This window comes from Syzygium oleosum, unplaced genomic scaffold (assembly GCF_021117445.2).
Source record: "Syzygium oleosum isolate NSW1041296 unplaced genomic scaffold, Sole_v2.1 Sole_v2.07, whole genome shotgun sequence".
Classification (NCBI taxonomy): Eukaryota; Viridiplantae; Streptophyta; class Magnoliopsida; order Myrtales; family Myrtaceae; genus Syzygium; species Syzygium oleosum.
Genome location: NW_026607491.1, coordinates 10,624,715 through 10,648,201, shown reverse-complemented (window position 1 = coordinate 10,648,201; position 23,487 = coordinate 10,624,715). Strand labels below are relative to the sequence as shown.

Below are 23,487 nucleotides of genomic sequence, written 5' to 3'. Positions count from 1 at the left end.
CCAACACACCTGATTGTTTCCAAAGTCCTTGTCAAAACCTGGTGGAGGCTCCATAAAGACTTCCTCCTGCAAATCTCCATGTAAAAACGCATTCTTCACATCAAATTGCCGCAAAAACCAACCAAAATTAGCTGCAAGAGAAAGTAACACCCGTACTGTGTTCATCTTTGCTACTGGTGTAAAGGTCATAGGGTGTTGGCTACATTTCCTGGTAGTTTTTCTTTTGGCAATAGATAAATCCAAATCACTTAACTCAGGTTCATTAGAAGAAGGGTGAGCGATTTCATTTCCTGATAACGGTTCGGATAACGTGACTTGATCTAGTTCCGAATTGAGCTTCGTCCTTCTTGAGTAAACTTGCAGTTTGATTGGTTCATTTTTAGGAAAACTAGATAAAGATGAACTAGGCAGAGGACTTGACGGGGGACCAGGACTGGACAGAGGACTCGATGAAGGATTAGGTGGACTAAGACGGCTAGGATTGGATAGAGATGGGGAAAGAGACGAAGTTGGATTGGACGAAGTAGAATTGGGAGACGCACTAGGCAGTGGTTTAAACCCACTATCTTCATTAGGAGTCTCCCCCTAAAGATAGTGGTAGGAAGGAAAAAATGACTGGTTTTCATTAAAAGTGATATCCATAGAGATAAAAACTTGACATGTTAAAGGGTCATAGCATTTATAACCTTTTTGAGTATTAGAGTACCCAATAAAAACACACTTTAGAGCACAGAGGTCGAGTTTGTTTCGATTGTGATTGTGAATATGCATAAATGCAACACAGCCAAAGACCCGAGAGGGAAGGTGATATTTATAGGAAACATGAGGATAAAAGGTAAACAGAAGTTGTAAGGGACTTTTATTTCCTATGGTTTTGGAAGGAACCCGATTAATAAGATACGCTGAAGTTAAAACAGCTTTCCCCCAAAAATGCTTTGGAACAAACATTTGAAAGAGGAGAGCCTGAATAACATTTAGGAAGTGCCTATTTTTCCTTTCAGATACTCCATTTTGTTGAGGGGTATCAATACAGGAAAACTCATGAATAATACCCTGAGTTTGGAAAAAATGATCATGATACTGATTGAAATATTCCTTCCCATTATCAGAGCTGAGTCTCCTAATTGACATCCCAAATTGATTGATTATCATTTTATGAAAGTTTTGAAAGATAGATTGAACATTAGATTTGTCTTTCATAAGATATAGCCATGTAGTACGAGTACAATCATCGATAAAAGAGACAAACCATCTAGCTCCTATAAAATTAGCAATTCTAAATGGACCTCACACATCAGTATGCATAAGAGAGAATGGTGTTGAAACTCTAGCATTATTATTGAAAGGAAATGAAACACGATGATGTTTTGCAAGTTCACAAACTTCACAATGAAGATTTTCAACAGCAATATCTTTAAAAATGGAAGGAAACATAGTCCTAAGAAGACCAAACGGTGGATGTCCTAATCGAAAATGGTGAAGCCAAATTTGAGATGAGTGGATAGAATTACAAGAGTTGTTTCCAAGGTTACAAGAGTTGTAAGAGGTACTATAACCCATAAGAGACTAACCAGTTCTGCTCGAATCCTCAACGTAGTACAGCCCATTCCATTCCTTAGCAAATCCAATCGTCCTCTCCGTTTTCAGGTCCTGTAAAATACAATGGTCGATAGAGAAAAGCACCTTACAATTTAGATTTTTGGTAAATTGATTAATGGAAAGAAGATTGGTGGATAGCTTAGGAACATAAAAGGACATTGTCAAGTTTAAGTGAGGGATTTAGAGTTGTGGTTCCATGGCCAACTACGGTAACAGGAGATCCATCTGCTATGGTAATACTCCTATTTCCTAGTGATGGGTTATAAGTTTCGAATTTAGTGGGATCATGTGTTATATGGTTGGTTGCTCCTGAATCAGGAACCCATGAATTAGGGTACCGAGAAGTTGTTGAGTTTTCAGAAATTAGACACGCACTTGACTGGACTAATGAACACATATAAGAAGACTTAGATAGGGAGTCAAGGAGAGCCCTAATTTTACCAACTTCTTCTCTATTAAATATCTCCTCACCGACAGGTTTGTATTGGTCCATAGGGGCAGCTTCACCTTCACTAGTCATGTGCGCTTGTGGCTATCTTTTAGCTTTGCTGAGCACCTGCATTCTTCCATAAAGCTTGAAGCAATTTTCTCTTGTATGGCGTGGTTTCTTACAGAAACTGCACCATAAACCTTCACTGCCCATTGTCTTAATCAGATCCGGTCTCCTGTTTTTGTCAGGATTTGTTTCCTCCTTAATTGCTTTCATGACGGATCCTTCGGTGTGTTGCTCTTCAAACATTACAGTCTATCGGCTTTCTTCTCCTCTTACAGTAGAAAAAACTTCTTTCAAGGATGGCAGCCACTTCTTTCTGAGAATCTGAACTCTAATCTGATCAAAGTTTGCATTCAGACCTGCCAAAAACTCAAAAATCCTATCTCTTTCCATGTGGTTTCAGAGAGTATTAGTGTCTTTAGCACACTTCATCTGTATATTCAGATTATGATCTATTTCAAGCCAAAGACCTCTCATGAAATTATAGTATTCTGTAACAGAACGATTACCTTATTTTGTTGTTGAAGCCTTCATCTTGAGTTCATATATTACTGCTGCATCTTGAACTTTTGAATAAGACTGACGAACAGCCTCCCATATGTCCTTGGTAGTAGGGAGAAACATGTAGTTTTTGCTGATTTCGGGTTAGGGGTGAGCACGGTTCCAGGGTAGAACCGGGAATCGAAGAACCAAACCGGCGGATCCGGTTCGATTCCCGGTTCTAGGGTGAGAGGTTCCGGTTCCCGGTTCCAATTTTTTAGGAACCGGAACCGGAACCGGAACCGACTCTTTTGCTAAAAAGTAAAAACCTTAACTTCCTTAGTTTATTCCCAAATTTCCCCACGCTCGGTCACTCCTCCATCGCGCTCTCTCTCCCACTCCCAACACCCACGACTTGACGAGATCGTCTCGCCTCTCCTCGCTCCATTCGGCGTCCGCCTCGGCTCTTCCTCTGTCTTCATCAACCGCGGTCTGGCTCGTTCGCGGTCTCTGCTTTTTCTAGGGTGTCCGATTCTGGCTAGAGGGCGTAAGAAGGGAGCGAGCAAGGACAAGAGTAAGCGTCAGTTGAGTTTGGGCGATCTCGTTCTTGCCAAAGTCAAGGACCACCCTGCTTGGCTTGCCAAGGTTCGCGCTTTTTGCTCTGTATTCCCTTTGATTGTTGCGTGTTTTTCTCATTTTTGTTTGGGTGTTCAAGCGCAAGTTTTTACTTTGTCTTCTTCTTTTTTTGCCTTCTCGCGGTTGGAAAATGGTTTAGTTTGATTTGATTTATGTTGTGAAGTGAATAGGTGGTCGGCCGTTACGTTTGGGGAGGCGGTCTTTTTGGATTTTCTTACTTGCTCGCATTGTGTTTCTTCTGCCTGACACTTTGGAAGTGAACCTTTCTGGATTTAATCGGTGTGATGCGGTGCACATCTTTTGTATGATGGTTGCTCCGTGAATGATGATTTTTTTTATGTCTTCAGATTAGCAGGCCAGAGGATTGGTACCAAACTCCTGACCCGAAAAAGCACTTTGTGATTAGTGTGTCTATCTGAAAGATTAGTTTACAGGCGAAAATTCAAATTGAGAAGCAGCGGATTTTGCTTTTGGATACTTCCAAGGCTCCGGTGGAAACGATACGTGCAGGAGGGCGTTATGATTTTATTGTGGAACACGATGTGAAGGAACTTGGAGCTCACACGTGAGTTTCGCTATACTTTATTTTGATGACGTACTTTCAATTAGGTGTGCAGAGGTGTCTGTGATTTGAACTTGCGCATCTTATCTTTTTTACTGATCTTCTTCTTCAGCCTGGTTTGCACAGCATTGTATTCTGACGGTGATGGAGAAAGAAAATATCTTCCTCAGTTTTTCAAATTCGTTGTTGCGAATCCGCTTTCCGTGAGGACAAAGGTATCATCTTAGTGTTCATTTGGCTGCAAGATGGTATTTCTTTTTACTACTTGAAATTTGAATGATATGTATGTGTAGACAACATTGCTTCTATTGTGCTGTGGTGGCAATGGCGGAATTTCTTGGTTGTTTAAACATGATATTGTGTCTGACGTCGATTTTAATGTTCTGTTTTGCCTTTGCAGGTCCGTGTGATCAAGGTATGTTGAGATTGGCTAATTTAGTTAATGTAAGTTACAGTTTTTATCTCGATGTTTATAGTACATTTACAGGAACTACGCGCTAGATCCTATCGTTAGCTCTTTGCAGAAGTTTATAGTGGCAATTAATTTTGTCATCAGATTAGATAGCTTAATGAAAAGATCGAATTAGCTAATTGGTTAATGGTTTGGTTCTCAAAATGATTTGTTCTGTTATCATTCACCTCATCTCTCTCTCTCTCTCTCTCTCTCTCTCTCTCTCTCTCTCTCTCTCTCTCCTGAAAATCATTAGCATTTCAGAGTTTGCATGGGTCTCTTTGTTTTACAATATTGGGACTCCTGTGTGCTCCACCGTCTCCTTTTCTCATTAGAGGTGGGGGTGAAGTTGGATCACGCTGGCCTTTCTGTTTGCCTTGTGGTTGGATGAGGAGACTCCTCTCTTATCTCTATTCAGGTGCATTCCTCTCTATAGGAGATGATTGTCTTAATAATACTTGTCGAACAATAGCAATGTCCAGAAGTCTGTTGAAAGGAAACTTGTTTCTGTGTTATGACGTGCTAGAAGTTGTGTATATGTAGTACATTGGATGTTGCTTTAATCCTTTTAGGCATAAGCTTGATCACCATAACTGGCAAACTACTATGCCTTTCTCTCACAGAGTTTATTTGAAGCTGTCCAACCTAGTAAGATTTTGTCCCAAAAGCCTTGCTAAGACAGTTCCACAAATGCTGATAATCAAGCTCATTGGCTTGTCTACATTTATGAGCTTCAACTTTTAACTGTTTTGGTTGACATTTTTTTCATACCATGGACCAAATGCCCTATATGCTGAGGACAAAACATCTCAGTATGTTGCTCCTCCATATTAGGATGTGACAACTTGAAAAAATATACCAGGAAACTACATTTCTGGAAGCGTGTATTGAAAATCACACCAAATCGAACTTGTATATGGACCAAGTTGAGTTTGAGCCAGCACAATACTGGGGTGCAATTTGTTGATTAGAATGGAAGGGCAATTTATTGATTAGAATCTCTTCCTTCTAGCACTTTGCCTTATGTCATGCTTTTGATCTTTTCTTTTTAAAGTATATCTGTATTGTCCCATAGGAAGTATCTTTTGATGAACCATAGAAAAAGCAGGTTGTTGCCTTAGTCATTAGTACGAGCTTTTGATTTGAGGAGTGAAGTCACCCATTAGATCAAAGTGTAATTCATCTATACTCTTTAGATACATATGAAGAGCTGTCTTTTTTTCCATGCAACTCCTCTACAGGCTATAATCTGTTGGTAAAGGAAAACTGTATAAAGATGAAAGGACATGTAAAGTCGTAGCTGCAGCGGTTAAGGATGCTATATCAGATTCACTTTTGAGGTTCATCTGCTTTGAGTGTATAAAAGTGCCATGTTGAAAACCATAGACTTGTTGGGTCCAATTTATTATTGTAAATGCACATTATTTTCTCACCAGTGCCTTTTGCGCAGTTTCTGTATTTGAGTGTGGCCGGATGTTGTGATTGTTATCTCGTGACCTCTGCTTTTTACTTTTCTTTGTGTAGGCTGGCATACATACTTCTGGATAGCATTCATTCCATTCATTGTGAGTTACCTCTTCTGTTCCCCTTAAATTTATTGCGCATGTCTATCTTCATGGTAGCCATTTATGTAAAAGCGAATATATAGCCGTGATTAATGAACTAAAAATGGAAAATATGAAGCAGGTGCTGGAAAGCTCTTTCTAAATTGTGTTTTCTGCAAGTATTGGTGAAAATTTTAAATAGAAATTTGATGGAGAATCTAACTTAGTTAACTTGCACTCAAACCGGCGGTTCCTAAAAAATTTAATCTGTCATAACTAATTTCTTAGTTAACTTGTTTGCTTGTCTTTTTGCAATCTTTTTTGCAGGAGGAGTTTTCAAACTAGAGTTGTTTTTGCCTGAAGAATATCCTATGGCTGCTCCTTAGGTAATTTTCACTTGAGCACGGTTTTTTCTTTCAATATATAGTAACTTCTATCGTCATGGTATCTGCTGCTTGGTTCTTTCCAGCACAGAATCTCAATCAAGTAGAGGTGCTAGATTGCAAGTGCTCTGTAAATGGGTTGTGAAAGCTACATAATCAATTTATGCCTTGGTGTTGACAATGAAAGTTACATGCTAGTTTAAAGACAGTAACTTGCTTACCTAAAAAAAATAGATGAATAGGACATTGATTCATCTTTCCCTTTGTAATTGTTTCAAACTCTCTTTTTCTTTTTTTCTCGGGTTCATGGTGGGGTAATGGCTTTCCTCTTGTTTCTAGAGCCTTTGCATTTCTGTCAGAACTGTGTCTCGACTCTTTGCTCACTTCTGCTATCTAGAAAGTTTAGCAATCACAGTCAATTTTTATGAATCGTTTTGGTCTTCCTTAGATGGTTCCAAGGGGTTGTTGATTTTTGGGCAGCTTTAGTTGTCCGCAGTGAACCATGTTTAAAGTGGAGTAGGATTTGCCTTAGGTGGCAGGCAAAAAAATTGATTGGCTTACTGCTGTAGGTCATATTGGATTTCGCTTCATTCTGACTGCTGAGTGGCTCCCTCCAGTCTGCATGTTGCTTGTCCAAGTAACTCTTTTTACGGTTCATCTGTTAGCTATTCTTATTGATTTGATTGGTTGTGCGAACATATGCATATGGTTGCTTAGATAACTCTCAGATGAAGCTGGACATTGCCAGCGTTGCTGACTCCTGGGTCTTCACTTAAGTACTTTGAAGTTTTTATTTGTCCTGAGGTTTTCAACTGCTTTATCCAAAAATAGTGGTGACTTGTGGGGTTTAGCTTCTAATCATTACTTGTGCCACAGGTTAGGTTTTTCACAAAAATATACCATCCCAATATTGAAAAGGTACTATTACAACTTTTTTTTTTCTTTTTTTGGCTGGAATATCCATCTGATTCTTAATGTGATTTTTCTTTTAATCAGCTTGGTAGCTGATGGAAGTGTTTTCTGATGTACTGTTCTGCAGCATTCAAGCTTTTTTTGAGCGCTCCAAACCCCAATGATCCGCTATCTGAGAATATCGCTAAGCATTGGAATACAAATGAGGCTGAAGTTGTGGAAACAATTTCTATGTCTTTTGTGGTTTTACTGGGTCTCTGGAGCTGGTTCTCCGATCATGTGGTTCTTTGAATGATTGAGATTCAGATGACAAATTTTTATTAGCTGATTTGATCTTTTTCGCTTCTTATGCTTGCGTAAATAATCACTTACTATGGTCCAGTGGAAGGCCAAAATTTAATTTTCTGCTCTATCCTTGTTATGGTCCGGTAAAAAGAACCTGTTAGAACCTGGAACCGACCCTGGAACCTGTGACAGGGTAGGTTCCAGGTTCCACGTTTCGACGGGTAGGTTCCAGGTTCCAAAAAATAAGGAACCTGTACCCGAGGGTAGGTTCCAAGTTCCAGGCGGAACCTACCCGGAACCTGGAACCGCTCACCCCTATTTTGGGTTACATTGAGCTCCACAACCATGACATAATTGAGGAATCTTCTTCATCCCATGTCTGAAACTTGGGATCACCTTGTCCTAGACCAATGCCTTCTAGATGACTGAGCTTCCCTTTTTCCTTTAAGAAACGTCCTCACGATCTATGCCCACTAAAGATAATTTTTTCCATCCAATCAGTATTGCTTTATGTTGGAAAAATCTCCAATCTATGAGTTGGATAGATCCTAAAGAGAGGACCCGGTTTGGTTGGAGATAGCCTTCCCTGAATCTTCCATTCGGCAACTTGAAAGGACAAATTATAGCAGGAGACTAAGAAGGGATCGAGTAACAAGGGTAGTTATCACACAATTGAAGGCCAACAATAAGGCTGGTTAAGTCAGCAATAAGGCTGAAACAAAGCAGCAGCAATAAGGCTAAAAAAAGGGCTGCAATGAAGCAGCAGTAGTGGGAAAAGAAACAGAGGCAGGAAATTTAGATTAGAAAACTAGGCTCTGATACCATGAAGAAAAGAATCTGTTTTTCTTATTCTGATTGAGTAATTACAAGATGTATATATATACAGGAATAGTAGACCTAAATTAGGTAAGAAACCTATTTTAGGTATAGATCCTAATTAGCCCATAATCTCTATCAGTAGCTAATTTACAGCTAACGAAATCAAATCACATAATATCACATAATATTCCAAATAATTAGGGACAGATTATAGGAGATTTTCCAACAGTTATAAATTCCCACATCACCTATATTGATTTTCAGTTGAGTTTGCAGCTGGACAATGTCCATACTTGTAAACATAGCCTAATTTCAAACACAATTAATGGCGTGACTTATATTAGTTTAGGCCAAAACAAACCACCTACTCAATTGGCGTACATTGAAATTTCAGCCGACAATGTTTGAGGTAGATTTCTTACTTAACTTCGCATGCTTTTGATTGTAAGCGCATTTTCTCCTAAGTGTGAATCGTATCTCAAATCAAAAGAAGTCTGATAAAATGTTAAATCACAATAAACGAGTTTGCGAAATTGCCCTTTACTATTATCCATGACTAAAGACCCTTGCTCAGTTCTGCATGAAGTCAATTTACCTGCCTATAAATAATGTCCCATGATCCATTCAGCTCATCTTGCACAAGAAACCTTAAACCAGACCTCAGATCACATCATGGCTTCCTGTTTCAGTTCTTTCGTTTTGTTTTCTTGTCTTGTGATAGCTTCATTGCATGTTCATGTTTCGAGCTCTATTTACATAGTGAAGGGGCTCTCATGGTCCTTCTACGAGAAGAGCTGCCCGAAGGTTGAGTCCGTCATAAGGAAACATCTCAAGAAGGTGTTCGAGGAGGATATTGGCCAAGTTCCTGGGCTACTTCGTCTGCACTTCCACGACTTCTTCATTAAGGTAGGTTTCCAATGAGCTCTATCACAATCTGCATTCACTTTTCCAGGCAAAGAGACTTGGGATTTTCTTGGAAGTTGTATCTTAATTTTCTCATCACATGTCCATGTCTGTGGTGTGTAAGCTGATGATTAAATGTTTACACACCCTTTTTGGCAAGTTCTGTGATCATCTTCTTCCTCGGCTAAATAGATGAGAATAAGAAAAGAGAGGCCAAAAAATATGTATATTCTTCTCGAAGCTGGTGGCCTAGGTTAGCAGCTTCAATAAGTGGACTTCTTTTTATTGACATTGCTATTTTTCAGAACGTTGGGTAGATTACGAAGTCATATGGGTGACTAAAGCCATCATGGCTTCGTCTTTCATCATACAAATATTACTGTTTTACTGGTAAATGTTAGATTAATAGAAGTTTTCAATCACATGACCATGAGATTAAATTGATAAATATAGCATACTCGAATCAAAAGAAGCCATTATTGATCCAATAAGATAGAAGCAAAGAAGCTGTCTATATGGGTATTAATCTTCACCACTCTCCTCTATAACAATTGTGATGGGTGTGTATTTTTCTCTCAACAATTTTGTGGAGAATAGCGAAGACATGATAATTAGATGCATTCATTCTCCACCAAAAAGAGACCTATATAGAGGGAGTGATGGGATCAACCCTAGCGCTACCAAATCTCAATCGTCCATGAAGGTTTAAGATATGCATAATTGGATGTCACAAATATATGGCCCCTAATATATTTAATTAAATTGAGCTTGTGCCAAATGTTAAATAATAGACCTGATAAGCCACGTAAATGGGTTGGACCTCGTCAAGTCCAACGGTAAACACTTGTTGAAGTTTTGGAGGATGCTTTTTGAGCGTTTGAGATAGTTGGGCCCTGATCTTTAGTGCTCTATATGGTATAAAATGAAGATTATAGAAGTTTATAGAACTCCCATGTTCAGGATTTAGAAAGAACTGCATTAATAATTTCGGATAAATTGTCTTCTTAAGATGATTGCACGGGCAGTCTAGTTAATCCCGGATTGTGTGGTGGGGATATTTTCACTTTGGAGGTTAAGATGGGTCCAAATCATCACGGTTTTTCTTTTCAATTGAATCGTGATCACCTACATTCAAAGAAATGATGAAGCAAAAACTAACGTAAGGCCCATAAAGTAGTTGTAGCCTAAAGAAAAACTAGAGAGGTTACTAAAATATGTCGGCTGAGGTGATAATAACAACACTTGTTCTTTCTTGTCTCCGAGTATGCTAGAGTATTTCGGTTAATATTTTCCTGTTATTTGAATTCACACTTATATTTTAGATCTGATGAATGATGCAGGGATGCGATGCTTCGGTGTTGCTGGATGGATCAGCAAGCGAACCGAGCAAGAAGGACGCCCCACCGAACCAGAACTTGAGACGGACATCATCACTAGAGAGTAACGCACCAAAACGGAGTTTTGATTTTCATGCTTTCCAGATACAAACCATTTTAAGCATCCTCGTGCTCATACTTTTGGATAATTGTAATATTTCTTATGTTCTTTCAAGTTGATAAATGGAGATAGGACCCAATTTTTTTAATGATCATCTAATCCCAACTAGCTTCCTGTCCTATTGGTTGTCAAAGTTTTCTTGATTACATGATTAATTTGTCTACCATATCAATGAGCATCAACAGATGTTTTCCAAGTTCTGGATTCTAATCTTGTTATTCTCATTGTCGTGTGCAGTCGGGCGGACCTCAGTATGACGTGCCATTGGGAAGGCGGGACGGACTCACATTTGCTTCTGTAAATGTGACCGCAGAAAATTTACCTCCACCAGCTCAGAACGCCAGCCAAATTCTCACTGCCCTAGCCAAGAAAAACTTTGACGCCACCGATGTAGTGGCACTCTCTGGAGGCGACACCACCGGGCTTGGGCACTGCGGCGCCTTTACTCGCCGGCTCTACCCGACCCAAGACCCCACCATGGAGAAGACCTTTGCCCATGATCTCAAGGGCGTGTGCCCCACCTCAAACTCCACCAACACCACGGTCTTGGACATCAGATCGCCCGACCAATTCGACAACAGATACTTCGTGGATTTGGTGAACCGCCAAGGCCTATTCCACTCGGACCAAGATCTGTACGAGGACCCCATGACGAGGGGCATCCTCAGTAGCTTCGCCGAGGACCAAGAACTTTTCTTCGAGAAGTTTGTCTTCGCTATGACGAAGATGGGGCAACTCGACGTATTGACGGGAACGGAAGGAGAAATCCGAGCCAACTGCTCAGTTAGGAATCTCAGAACCCCGCTCTCCTGATAATCTAGATTTCATGTACTGTGCTTTCTTTTATCTTGGTCTGAAGATATCGAAGCGACCAAATCAAGGACTGCTGTAGTCCCAAGTTCAACATTATGCCTTTGAAAGTATTGTCAAAATCACATTAGTTGATGATTACAAAAATATATTTGGATTGTACTTTCTTGACGTCATATAAGAATCAATTCTAATATTAAACTGTAGTCGAATTCTTAGATGGCTGATAGACTAGGATATAATATTCTTGAACCCCAATTTACAAAGGTCAAATAGAATTTACCCATCTGCAACATTTCTGAGATCCCAGTGACACGGCCCGAGGGAGCGAAGGGCTCCGAGCCAATTCAAACAAGAGCCACGGACGAGCCATTGCCCTTCCATGCATGGGACGTAACCCTTCCATGCATGGGACATGGCCCATTCGGGCATGGGACGTGGCCCATCCGTGACCAAGCTCAAGCACCGTCCGACTCTTCAATTCCCTCTAACAAACGACTCTGCAGTTTCCCTTGGCAGACGTCCCTTGAGCTCTCTCACGCCCCTAGGGCCCCTAGAACTTTTTGTATAGCTATGTAATGATTGTATCGGTTCAAACACTACCGTCGGATCATGAGGGGATCAACGGCTCATATTAGGCCCGCACTTGTATATATAGGGACCCTCCCCTTCATTTGTACATGCTCATTCGCAAGGAAATACTACTACACTGCTTTCTCTCTATTCTTGTAAATCGAGTGTGTGTGTGTAAGGCTGATTTGGGAGTGATCTTAAGGCCGCACAGGTGTGGAATTGTTGTGAATCGACCGACCCGTGACACCAGCCTAATAAATTTCCCACTTGTGTGAGAGCCGTCTTCCACCGAGCAAATTGTCCTTCGTGATTAGCAAATGCCTTTGCAAAACCGCTGTCTGTTTCCGCACAACCGAAGGATTGATGTCATAGAACACGGGAAGAACCAACTGCCCCAGCTCCTGCCTGCACTCCATTATCTTCACGAGCTCCTCGAGACACCATATTGACTGAGCATAGTTCCTCGAGAAAACAAACACTGATATCCTTGACCCTTGTATGGCTTTTCCAAGTCCAGATGAAATTTCTTTTTCTCTGGGATGCGTTCAAAATTCTTCAATGTTTTTAGCAGTTTAATTTTTCAGATCTGTTGGGCCTTTTTTCTCTATTTGGATGGGTTTGGATTGGATAAGAGTTGCATTAGGTATGGGTCATTTACATTGTTTAGGAATTAAATTGATCAGTACGAGTTACATGAGTGAATTTAAATCGGTCCCATTCACGACCCACCCAAACCAAACCCTACCCTCTCATTTGCCACCCGACAACAGTCATAATTTAGTTAAGTTATCAAGTAATTCATGCTTACTATTTACCATCTTAAAATCCTAAATGATATTGGAAAATGAAGAAATTTCAAGACGTCACAGGGCAGCAGGACATGCTCTTGTAATCAGGAGAGTCTCAGACTTCTCGATTGCTGAGACCGGCTAAGCATGTGTTTCCCGCATTTCGAGAGTGAATCATCATTCGAAAGTTAGGAATAATGCCTTTTCCCCCACCGTTTCTGAGAGCATTGCAAAACAAAGCTTCGCTGCAGAGGGATGGGAATACACATCCGACAGTTATAAACAGCATAAATCATCCAAATAAGGAATTGCCTACCTCTTTTACTTGTTTCTTGTGCAAGATCAGGTCAGTGTGCCAAATCTAAGACAGACCCACGAACAGGATTCAAACCATTCGATCGAAAAACAAAATCACACTACCAATTGCATTCCATCATTACCTATCATAATATGCCAAAAAAGAGCAGCGGCGAACCACCTAACCGGCGGCTTTCTTAAGCTGACAAATATGATTTCCTTTATGTTACACATATCAGGAGTGCACAGTAGAAGAGGGACACAGGGGCAGACAATCTCCACCTGCGACAACCATGAGGCTAGTACACATACTAGTACAGGAAGAGGTCCACAAATTCGCTACAATGTCGGATACAAAATTGTGACAACTTACGTCGCGGAAAAAGAGGATAAAGAAAAGAAAAGAAATAAAGCGAAACTTTGAGAGGAAAATAATAGAGAACAGGGGCGAAACCTGGTGAGGCTTCGTTGACCATCGCTGCGACCAAGAGTTACCTTATCACAAGGAATACCTAGTTCCTCCAACCAAATTATTATCTCCAGACATTGCCAACCGATCACAAATAACCAAGGTCCCGAACATCAATCCACCAGCTGCGCCGAAGCAAAATTTATTCTATTTTCTCCTTTGCTTGTTGTGCTTAACTTTTATGATTTTACGACCGGACTTGTCACCACCGGTTCCAAGTGAGAAGCTCCCTCCGCCTAGATCTAAACTGCCAGAAGCCTGAAATGGGGAAGGATTCGGCGGGGTGGCCAGGTTCTGTTGACTTCCAAATTGGAAAGGGTTAGACACCGTCGAAGCCGGTGGATTGAACATGAACCCAGTCGAAGGTTGTGGTGAGATCGGTTGCTGGCCAAACACAGGAACTGAGGGAGTAGTTGTCACAACTGTGTCCTCAGCCATGCTATCCTCCGCATTCATCTGATCATTATTGCCTGAGGGTACCAAACCAAAGGTGAACGCAGGATTAGAATTCCCAAAAACAGGCACTGAAGAAGCGCTAGAAGCAGCAGAAGTGAACGAGAAAGTTGAAGCAGATGAAGCGCCAGTTGATCCAAAAATAGGAGTGGCGCTGGTTGATCCAAATAGAGGGGAAATAGATGAGGTGTTGGTTGATCCGAAAATAGGAGCCCCAGTGGAAGCAGACAAATTGCCGCTTGTCCCGAAAATTGGGGCACCATTAGAAGTAGCAGTCACGCTGGTTGCTCCAAAAACAGGAGTACTGCTTGAAGCAGATGTGGAACCTGATGATCCAAATATGTGACTGCTAGAAGCCACTGGCACACTAAAAGGAAAACCGGTCGATTGAGAAGCTGATGAGGTACCAAATACGGGAGATGCCGATGACTGCCAAGAACCAATCGCGTTTGAAGTAGTGCTGCTACCTGAACTGACAGAATTCGCCGCTGAAGAGGAAGCAGAACTCATGCCAAATGACGCCCCAGAGAACAGTTTCGGTGCAGAAGATGAACCAAACAAAGAGCTTCCAGTATTCCCAGACAATCCAAATGAAGCCGCAGATGATCCAGATTGAACCGAGGCACTCTGAGTCAAGGCTGGTACTGCAGTCCCAGCAGATGCTGGAAGTTGTGGAGAACCATTGGCAGCATCAAATAATGAAGAACCCTGTTTTTTTGTCTCAGAAATTGATGTGGAAGCTGGTGCACTAAACCCGAAGATGCCGCTTCCTGTGGTGGCATTTGCAGAAGATGGACACGGAAAAAGATTGCTGGTGACATTTCCAGAGTCAGTGTCCACCTTGGTCTTGGCTTCTCCCAGAACAACAGATGGAGTAGGCACCGATTGCGCAACTGAAGTTGACACAGAGGACTCGAATTTGAAGGTTGAAGAAGCCGGAAAGGAGGGTGCTGATGTTGACATAGATAGACTAGCAGTGGTAGCACTGGTTGACGTTTGGACGGCAATACCGGCACCATTACTAGTAGCAGAAGTGAAAGAAAGGCCGCTGGATGGTTTTTGAGTTACAGTGGCATTTAACTCCGCCGATATAGGTGGGGACACTAACTGGCTAGACGTAATAGACTTAGGAGGAACACCGAATAAGGATGCAGTTGTGGCTGACGATGTTGCCCCAGATCCCAGAGGAGTAGGCTCAGGTGTAGCAGATACCACTCCATCCTCCTCCTTATCAGTTTTATCAAATTCAGGAACATTGGCAGTAACAGTTGGGCCAGCAGCAACACTAAAAAATCTGCAGGCAGCAAATTGAACAAACTGTAATCGTTCTACTTATCCTCTTAGGAACACATGTTGCACAATCTTAAACAAAATCCATCATATTCACCCTTGAAATATCAAAAAATCATATATGATGAAATTTCACAAAATGAACATTGAGTGGAGAAAAGGCAGAAAACTAAAGTGTATCCAATAAGAAGCGAAAAATCGAATCATGAAGTGCTGAAGAAACGGAAAACCATGCAGCATGCTGTCAACCACAATCACCTTGCTCGATATTTACAGAGAAGATCAAGAAATAACCAAACCTCGCACAAAACAACTGACTCACTTTCAGGCCTCAAGCATTAGCCACTGTAACCAGCCAGTAAACTGGAGGAGGAAAAATGCCTATACTTCTTCAAATCCCTAAACTTTCTATCATGTCATATACTAGAAGCAAACCCATTAACGACAGCAGTTGAGAACACCAACAACCATAAAAGGCATCCTTGATGAAGACACCAGCATTTTCTATTACAGATTCCATTTGGCATCAGCCAGGTCAAGTACATCGACCATGCATAACTGCAGAGAAATACATACTCCCATGGCTTAATGCAAGGAACCTAAAATTTCAAGAAAGTCCATGTTCACAACAGGAGCCAATATTAAATAGCTATCTGCAGAAAGCCCACACTATTTCCCTAAACTTTTTCTAAAGGATTAACAGAAGCTACTGACAGACCAAGCATATAAAAGTTGATGGATTAGACAGTCAAAGAATCAAAAAGAAACTTATCGCTGGAAATGACACGTACACTGACCTGCTTGAGCTCTCTGATTTTGTATCAGATGGGATACCAAACTTTGGAGTTGATCCACCAAATGAAGAGGAAGAAGGGAAAGAAAACTGGGGAACCTTATTAGCTTCCATGATAGATCCATTATTGAGGCCAAAGCCAGACGCGGTAGGCACAGCATTTTGTTCATTGGATGAAGCCATTTTATCAACAAAATCAAAGGTAGGCGAAACAGCATTTGGCTGCCTCTCTGAACCAGTTTTATCAAAATTTGAAGTCGTCTGAGTAAATTGTACATCCGATTGGACAGCTGTGCTGGCCACAGGCACACTTGAGAAGCTAAGACTGGCACTCTTTCCGCCCGAACTTAATAAATCATTAGTTCCCACATCACTTTTCTCCTTCCAAACAGGTGTGGGGACATTTGCTACAGAAACAGACATAAACTTCTCGACTTTGACAGCTTCAGCAGCTGCTTGCTTGCAACCCACCGCTGAGGTATCCAGCTTCTCTCTCCCTTCAACCAAAGTGCAAGTTGGCGACTCATTGGAATGACCGTCATCATCCAAATCGAAGAAATCCTACAAACAAGAATCCCTAAATAATTTTAAAAGAGACATCAACAAAAAAGGTTATATAGTTTCCAATAGAAAAAGAACAGCAAGTCTGCCTATCTCCCCAACCTTAGTATTGATATATAGGACAGTTTTCTTTCAAAAATGAAAACAAAATCCCTTAAAAGACACGAAAGGGAACCCCTTAAAAATGTGCTGAAGACGAAAAAGCTTAAATACAGAACAGAGATCTCAACTATGTGATTGTAATCTGTTAGATGGAGAGAGAACTAGCAATCTCTGCCTTGCTAAACCGTTTATCCAAAATGTATATTACTTATCACAAAAGAGTTCCTTTTTTCAAAATATGCCGTTATTGTTGCTCCACTAAAGGATGAGCATGAGTGCTATATACTAAAATCTAAGGAGGCTATACCTAATAAAAGATGATATGAAGAGGCCTTCAAAGAGAATGAAAGGAAAACACAGAAAATTTAGTAAAGGGAACATCTACTGTAATTGATTATCGCCACAAAAAAAGCAAAATTTTCACCTCATGTGCACTCATTTTGAATGCCTGGTTCTGTCGTGATGCCGGATGGGCCAGAAAATTCGTCGAATTGGAATTTGCAGATTTAACAGGGCCAATAACATCTTTCTTCTTACTCAAAACTGTATCGTCCAAACCATTCATGGCAGGAATGTTGGAAAAAGAAAGATTAGAAGGACCATTCTGCTCAACTTTATCTGGCTTCTTCGAGGTAGCCTCTCTGGCATCATGCAACAAGCTTCCAGCTGAATCATCTAATTTATTGCTATCTCGAACAATCTCTAGGAATTTGGACGAATCAATATGCTCAAGACTCTTGAGAGCCTGTCCACGTAATTTTGATGGAGACAACTTTGAAGGTAATTTTTCACTTGCATTGGCTAGCTTGAGATCAGATGCTCTCTCTTTGGGTGGCGACACTATTTTATCAAGTTGCTGCAGTATTTTGGAAGCCATTTCAGTAGACTTGGAAGAAGTAGAGGCCATGTTTCTGACAGGAATATCACTGTCCTCATTGTCAACTGACTGATCAGTAAAGTTGTTCCTTTCACCCAAAGAAAGCAGCTTTCGACTTGAGGCAGGGTGATCAGAAACTTGAGAAACTCCAGCTCCAGAGACTGGCAAACTCCAGTTCCTTTGAGATAAAAGATTTGGTTTTTGGCGAATTCTTCGTATGGGGCCAACAGAGCCTATATCATTTTCAAAGATTGAACTTCTTCGTTTCAAAGCCTGCATGCAAGAAAATAAGCGTAAGAAATAATAGCAATCTACAATCCAGTAGATAATTAAAATTTGATAATCAGAATGATGCATACATTAGATCCAGAAACTCTGCCATGCTCCCATGCTTGTGATGAAGGACCCCTATAGCCATCAGTTACAGGCTCAACACTCTGGAAAATGATATAAGTTAGACAACGTCATAAGTTGCTACATAGTAAAAGTTCTATGCCAAAATAAGGACCTTGGGAGGAGGAGTAAGGAGAACTCTGGAATATGGAGTCCGTGCCATGCTGTATATTGCAGACCTGCCGCGGGATCTTGGTGTCATATATCCGTTTTCAAGAGCCCCTAAACGCGGCGAAGACCTGGGGACAAGTGACATAACTGGGGATTTCATAGCATGCTGCGAGTAGGTAAAAATTGTCGAATCTTCTCTGATTGTCTGAGTGCGAGTTCCCGGAATAGACGGGGCCACTTTTGAAGGCCTACTGCCCATGTAGGCTTTTGCAAGCTCTGCTGGTGATGCCACATCCTCATCAAGGACCTATAAAAGTACATGCCCACTTAAGAACTATGCCATTTAATACTTCTACAACATCAACAACACAGATCAGTTTAATTTTCAAAGAAAATTCCGTTTGAACTGACATGAGTTTTGGTAAGCCGGCTTTCGCTGCCATTGTCTTGTCCAATAATGTCTGATACTTCTTCTTTCCCATTAATTGACTTCGATGGTAAATCTTCCGACTTCCTCCATTCATCTGCAACGCGTACGTCAGCAGTTCTAGCATGGAGTAGGGCTGTCAACCGATCAATCTCCGATCTGTGTAGTTGATCAAAAATTTCATAATAAAATCAAATTAGCTAAAGACATCACTTAATGGCACCTTATAAATTTGAAAGTGTTTCAGCATTGAATCAAAGATGGGAACTACATCTCGGCTGACATTAATGTATAACTGACAAAAATAAGACTAATTTAGAGGCAAAACTGTGGCGAAACATATTCATCCCACCAAATAGGTACGTTTTTAACATAGGCAATAGAGCTCGGGATGGATCAAAAGGTGCACTGGTTAATGTAACACTAGAATAGTACTAACAGTTAGTCCAGTAATGATCCACCACGACACACAACAGGAGTTTGGTTTGGTTTGTGCAACCCCATCGTGGCTGCAAAAGGTGCCTTTGTGATGTGCTTCGGTTGTATAAATTTATCTGTCCACAATTCATTCATCACAAAATGACACCATAATAGAATAAGAAAAATGACTATATCAGAGGGGAACTATGTAAAACAAAGAATGGTCATAAAAAAAAAGGTTTAATCAATAAGAATAAACATTCCTGCATACGTCCTCTCTATAGTTTAACAACCAAATCAAATTTAACCACAAACGACACCCAACAGACAAACTCCGAAGAAAATATGCAACAAGCTGAAAATATTTATCATATCTACAATTGCTCGCCTGGTAAAGGTCTTCTGCTTTAAAATTGTCTCCAGATCGGTAAAACAACCTCCCTCAGGAGTAGAAGCTGGTTGCTGAACTTCAATGATCGCCACTTCTTGCTCTCTTGGAGTGCCCTACACATAGAAGAGAGTACATCAAAGATCGAATTTATAGAAGATAGATTACAGCACTGTCCCTGCACAGTTTAGAGCCTAGCAAATAGATTCCATAACCTCATACATAGGCAGAGCAGTAAAATAGCAAAAAACCTGACAAATTCATTTGGCTGGTGGACTGAAGCATCATGCCACTTATTCAACCCATGGCAGAATCAGGAGAACCAGATCAAACCTCCGGTGGTCATCAATGTTACCGATGTCCACCATGGTTACTTCTATCGATATTGGTGATATATAAGTAGGATTAATGAGACCAAATGTTAATCTAACACCTGGAAAAGGTTGGCCTTTGACGACTAGGCCAATCCTCAGCCTCAGAATGAAAGTATTACAAAGAAAATAGCAATTGTACACGATCATGCTCTCGCTAAGCGAGCAGACCCTCAGCTAATCTCTCCGGTAGTTATTTCCATACATTACAAGTGCTATATCACTTCTTGCTCTTTGGAAATGACAGCTACAGTATGCTACCAGCATTAATGTTAAATTGAAGCAAACAACTTTGAAGAACTAAGAAGTCACATACAATTCTTTTGTCATCCAGATGTTACACCTCATAAGGACCTGAACACTGGAAAAAGGAAACACAGCAGCCGAAATTGTCTTACTTCAACTCAGAAATTAGCCTCCTACTCACCTAAAGGGAAAAGATCATATGTTTTTATTAAAAAAAATATGTTCCAGTAACAGTGACATAAACATGGAAATAGATCTAGTTCTAACTCAATTAATTTCCCACTAAGCCATCCTCATTGAGAAAGATCTTCCAGTTGCACACCAATTCCGAGCCACAGGTGTCCTTGATACTTGATTCAGTATTCTTGACTTTCCATCATCTTCCTTTCTCAGAAGCAAGATCCTTCCCCAATCTCCTGATCTACCATTCAGCATGCCAATTTCTTATGATTGTACTTTTTGCTACATTTAATGGAAATTATAGTACACTGTGTCAAAACAAAAACATCTTTCCTTGAGATTGAACTGCAAATCCATTCCTCTTCTGTGCCTAATTTTAAGCACATCCAACAAGTATGTCCTTACACGAGACTCAAGTTTTGAAACAATGAACAAGTAGAGTCATCAGACCAATAATTAGTCTCTACTAACGGTCTTTCCCCATGAAGACAGCAGTGCCCCAGCCCTGTCTCAGCAAAACATACTTCCGGTGGCCTTTTTCTTTGGAAATTAACTATAACCTACCAAACTAAACTCTAGAACAACACCTTCACCAAGAAAATTTGAGAGAGTAAAGTAAAAATTCCACCGAATAATGTTGCTCTAGGAACACACATAATTGTAAGAAAACAATAAAAAGCAATCGCAAGATGAAGATAAAGGGTATTTATCTTACAAGAAGGACTGTCTCCTGTTTCTTGTCTCTTTCATCTCGATCTGCCTCTGATAAAACCATACATTTAAAAATAATGATAAGAAAAATTTCAGAATGCTTAAACTTCAGAAAAAGATGGACTAAGGAACACCAACATAAACTTAAAGCATGTGACTATCTTTAAAAGGTGAAGAAACTGATTCATGGATTTTTTTTTACAAAACAAAGGAAATAACTGCAGGTCTTGGTTGAACGACAATTTCCCACTATAGCGCCCCATAGACATCCAAGTCATTCTACAATGCTTTTCCTAGCATCTAGCATCTAGCATCACACAAAGTTTAAACACGATACTCTGCGTATCCACAAGCCACCATAAGCAAATAAAACAGACTTCCTCACCAGCAACAACTACCAAAACTGTAAAGAAATAGCTCCTGATCAGCGTCTAGACAAGAAATGTAAACAAAGATGAAATTATGCGTCACATAAAAACTCCACTTTAATGGTTTCAGTTCATACTTACCAAAAAAGAAAATACTCAGTAATATGAATATACGACTTAAAAAAATGAGGCCAATTAAATTGTACAGGATCATTGCCAAAATCCCTCACTCTTGACTTCGAGCTTCCATCACCCCATAATAGCCAAAAGGCAAAAAAATCTCAAAAAGACACCGACTTGCAGAGAGCATAGCATCCTAACTACAGTGCCAGGTCGGGGAGAATCACATGAAAACTTCCACTTTAACAATTTAATCCATAATGATAATCACGACTAACTAACCAAAAGTAACATCACTTCAATACTCAAAACCCTACTTGCTTGCATTACTGATAACTCGTAATCAGGAAGCCAGATAAAACCAAAAATCAAACGGCTCATAAAGCAGAAAAACCATTACAGAGAAACTACTCGAGAAATTTTGCAGAGAGAAGAACCAAAGCCAAAAACACGAGCTTCACAACGGCGAAACCAGCGGAGAAATCCAATTACAGAACAAACCATTCGGTTGGCCAATAACCGCGGAAAGAAGAAAAAACCACGACAGAGAGCCCGAAAGATTAAAAAAAACAAAAAAGAGAGAGAGCAACTTCAAAGAGCAGGAGCAGAGACGGCATACCAGGCGGCTGCGGCGGCGGAGGAGGAGGCGGTTGCGTGAGGCGTTTCCTGAAGACGGAGGAGAAGAGCCGGTGAGCGCCGGCGGCGATGAGCCTCTGGGCCGGATCGACGATCTTCCGCAGCCAGCCATCACCCCCGCCGCCGACGAAGCCGACGCCCGCAGCATTCCGGAGCGCGGCGGCCGGGGGGCGGTCGTACGGCGTGGCCTGGTGCCGCCGGTAGGGTTTCTTCCTGAACTTGCCTCCGGCGGCGGCGGCGCCGGGGGTCCCGTACGGGCTCCGCTCGCCCTGCTGGGAGGAGGACGCCGTCGCCATGGGAGGGGGAGCCTTTATCGGCGGGGCGGTCCGGCGTCGGCGTGTGGCGGGGGGGGGGGAGGGGAGGAGGTCACGCGAAGGGGAGCGGAGGAGAGAGAGAGAGGGAAAAGGGGGGGGCAGGAAATTAGGGTTTTTAATTTTCCGCGCAGCGAGAGCGAGAGAGAGAGAGAGAGAGACGGTATTACAATATTGAGAAGGAAATTGAATATGGGAGGTGCGGCGCACGGGGGGTTATTTGCGTACTTTGTACGCGCGCGCGTGGCGAGAGTTGGGGATATTGCTACGAACGGGGGGATGGTGGTGGTGCGAGGGTTGGTAGCGTGACCGGCCGTCACTTTGGGCCGTGCGACGGCCGTTTTGAGCCCGTCCTTTTTGCGGGGGGGGTGGACCTGGGGAAAACGGACGGCTGGGGGGAGCGAGATCGGGGAACTGCCGGCTGAAGCCTACTTCCCGAGTTGGGACCGGTTCCCAAGTTGGAGCAGTCCGACTTAAGATTTTGGCAATTTCCTTTTCTTTACGTTTAAAAAAAAGAAGAAGAATTTACGTATAGAAAAGATATATCGGTCTACTTTGGCCTAGGCAGTTCGGTTCGGTTCGATTCCACACGAGAAACTGGGAACCGCCTTGAATCGGCCGGTCCGGTTCTCGTGTACCTGACTCCATCACAGTTGTCAATCATATAAGTTTCGTGAAAATTATTGATTGCGATGGCAAATGATCGACGGGTATTGACCATAGCTATTAGTTACGCGAAAAGAAATTCACGGGACCATGCAAAAGGATAAGAGATTTGGCGGTCTTGATCACTCTAGGAGCACCTTGAAAAACAAGGAGTCGGTGATGAAAAGAAATGTATGAAAGTTTTGGCAATTTTCTTTTCTTAACGTTTAACAGAAAAGGAAAAAATTATGTATGAAAAGAAATGTATTGGTTCGGTTTGGTTCGAGTGGTTCGGTTCGGTTCGCACGTGAAATTGGGAACCAACTAGAACTGGCCGGTCCGATTCCCTTGCACACCAATCCACCGTGCACCCGATTCCATCCCAGTCGTCATTCATACAAGTTTTGTGAAAATTAATGATTGCCATGGCAAATGATCGGCGAGCATCGACCATAAATTTTAGTTACGAGAAAAGAAATCGACGGGACCATGCAAAAGAATAAGAGATTTGGTGGTCTTGATCACTCCAAGAGCACCTTGAAAAACAAGGAGCCGGTGATGAATTTGAGGACACTTCTCAAAA

At 41.4% G+C, this 23,487-nt stretch overlaps 2 protein-coding genes across 3 annotated transcripts; one reads left to right on the top strand and one right to left on the bottom strand.

Annotated features, from left to right (window-relative positions):
* The first annotated feature begins 8,831 nt into the window (after nucleotides 1–8,831).
* Nucleotides 8,832–11,580, top strand: LOC115672458 (peroxidase 12-like). Its single transcript, XM_030594272.2, has 3 exons — nucleotides 8,832–9,070; nucleotides 10,408–10,608; nucleotides 10,802–11,580. Exons 1-3 carry the CDS (start codon nucleotides 8,837–8,839, stop codon nucleotides 11,375–11,377), a joined length of 1,011 nt encoding a protein of 336 aa, XP_030450132.2. The 5' UTR covers nucleotides 8,832–8,836; the 3' UTR covers nucleotides 11,378–11,580.
* Nucleotides 11,581–13,128: 1,548 nt separating this feature from the next.
* Nucleotides 13,129–22,338, bottom strand: LOC115672438 (nuclear pore complex protein NUP1). 2 transcript variants are annotated; one of them, XM_056313014.1, is made up of 9 exons: nucleotides 21,932–22,338; nucleotides 20,829–20,875; nucleotides 19,317–19,432; nucleotides 18,493–18,667; nucleotides 18,086–18,388; nucleotides 17,937–18,014; nucleotides 17,125–17,850; nucleotides 16,042–16,598; nucleotides 13,129–15,239 (listed from the first exon to the last, which is right to left on the bottom strand). In XM_056313014.1, exons 1-9 carry the CDS (start codon nucleotides 22,242–22,244, stop codon nucleotides 13,649–13,651), a joined length of 3,906 nt encoding a protein of 1,301 aa, XP_056168989.1. In that variant the 5' UTR covers nucleotides 22,245–22,338; the 3' UTR covers nucleotides 13,129–13,648. The 2 variants fall into 2 exon arrangements, with proteins under 2 accessions (XP_056168989.1, XP_030450109.2); XM_030594249.2 differs by having other exon boundaries at nucleotides 13,129–15,248; nucleotides 21,932–22,337.
* Between the last annotated feature and the right edge of the window lie 1,149 nt (nucleotides 22,339–23,487).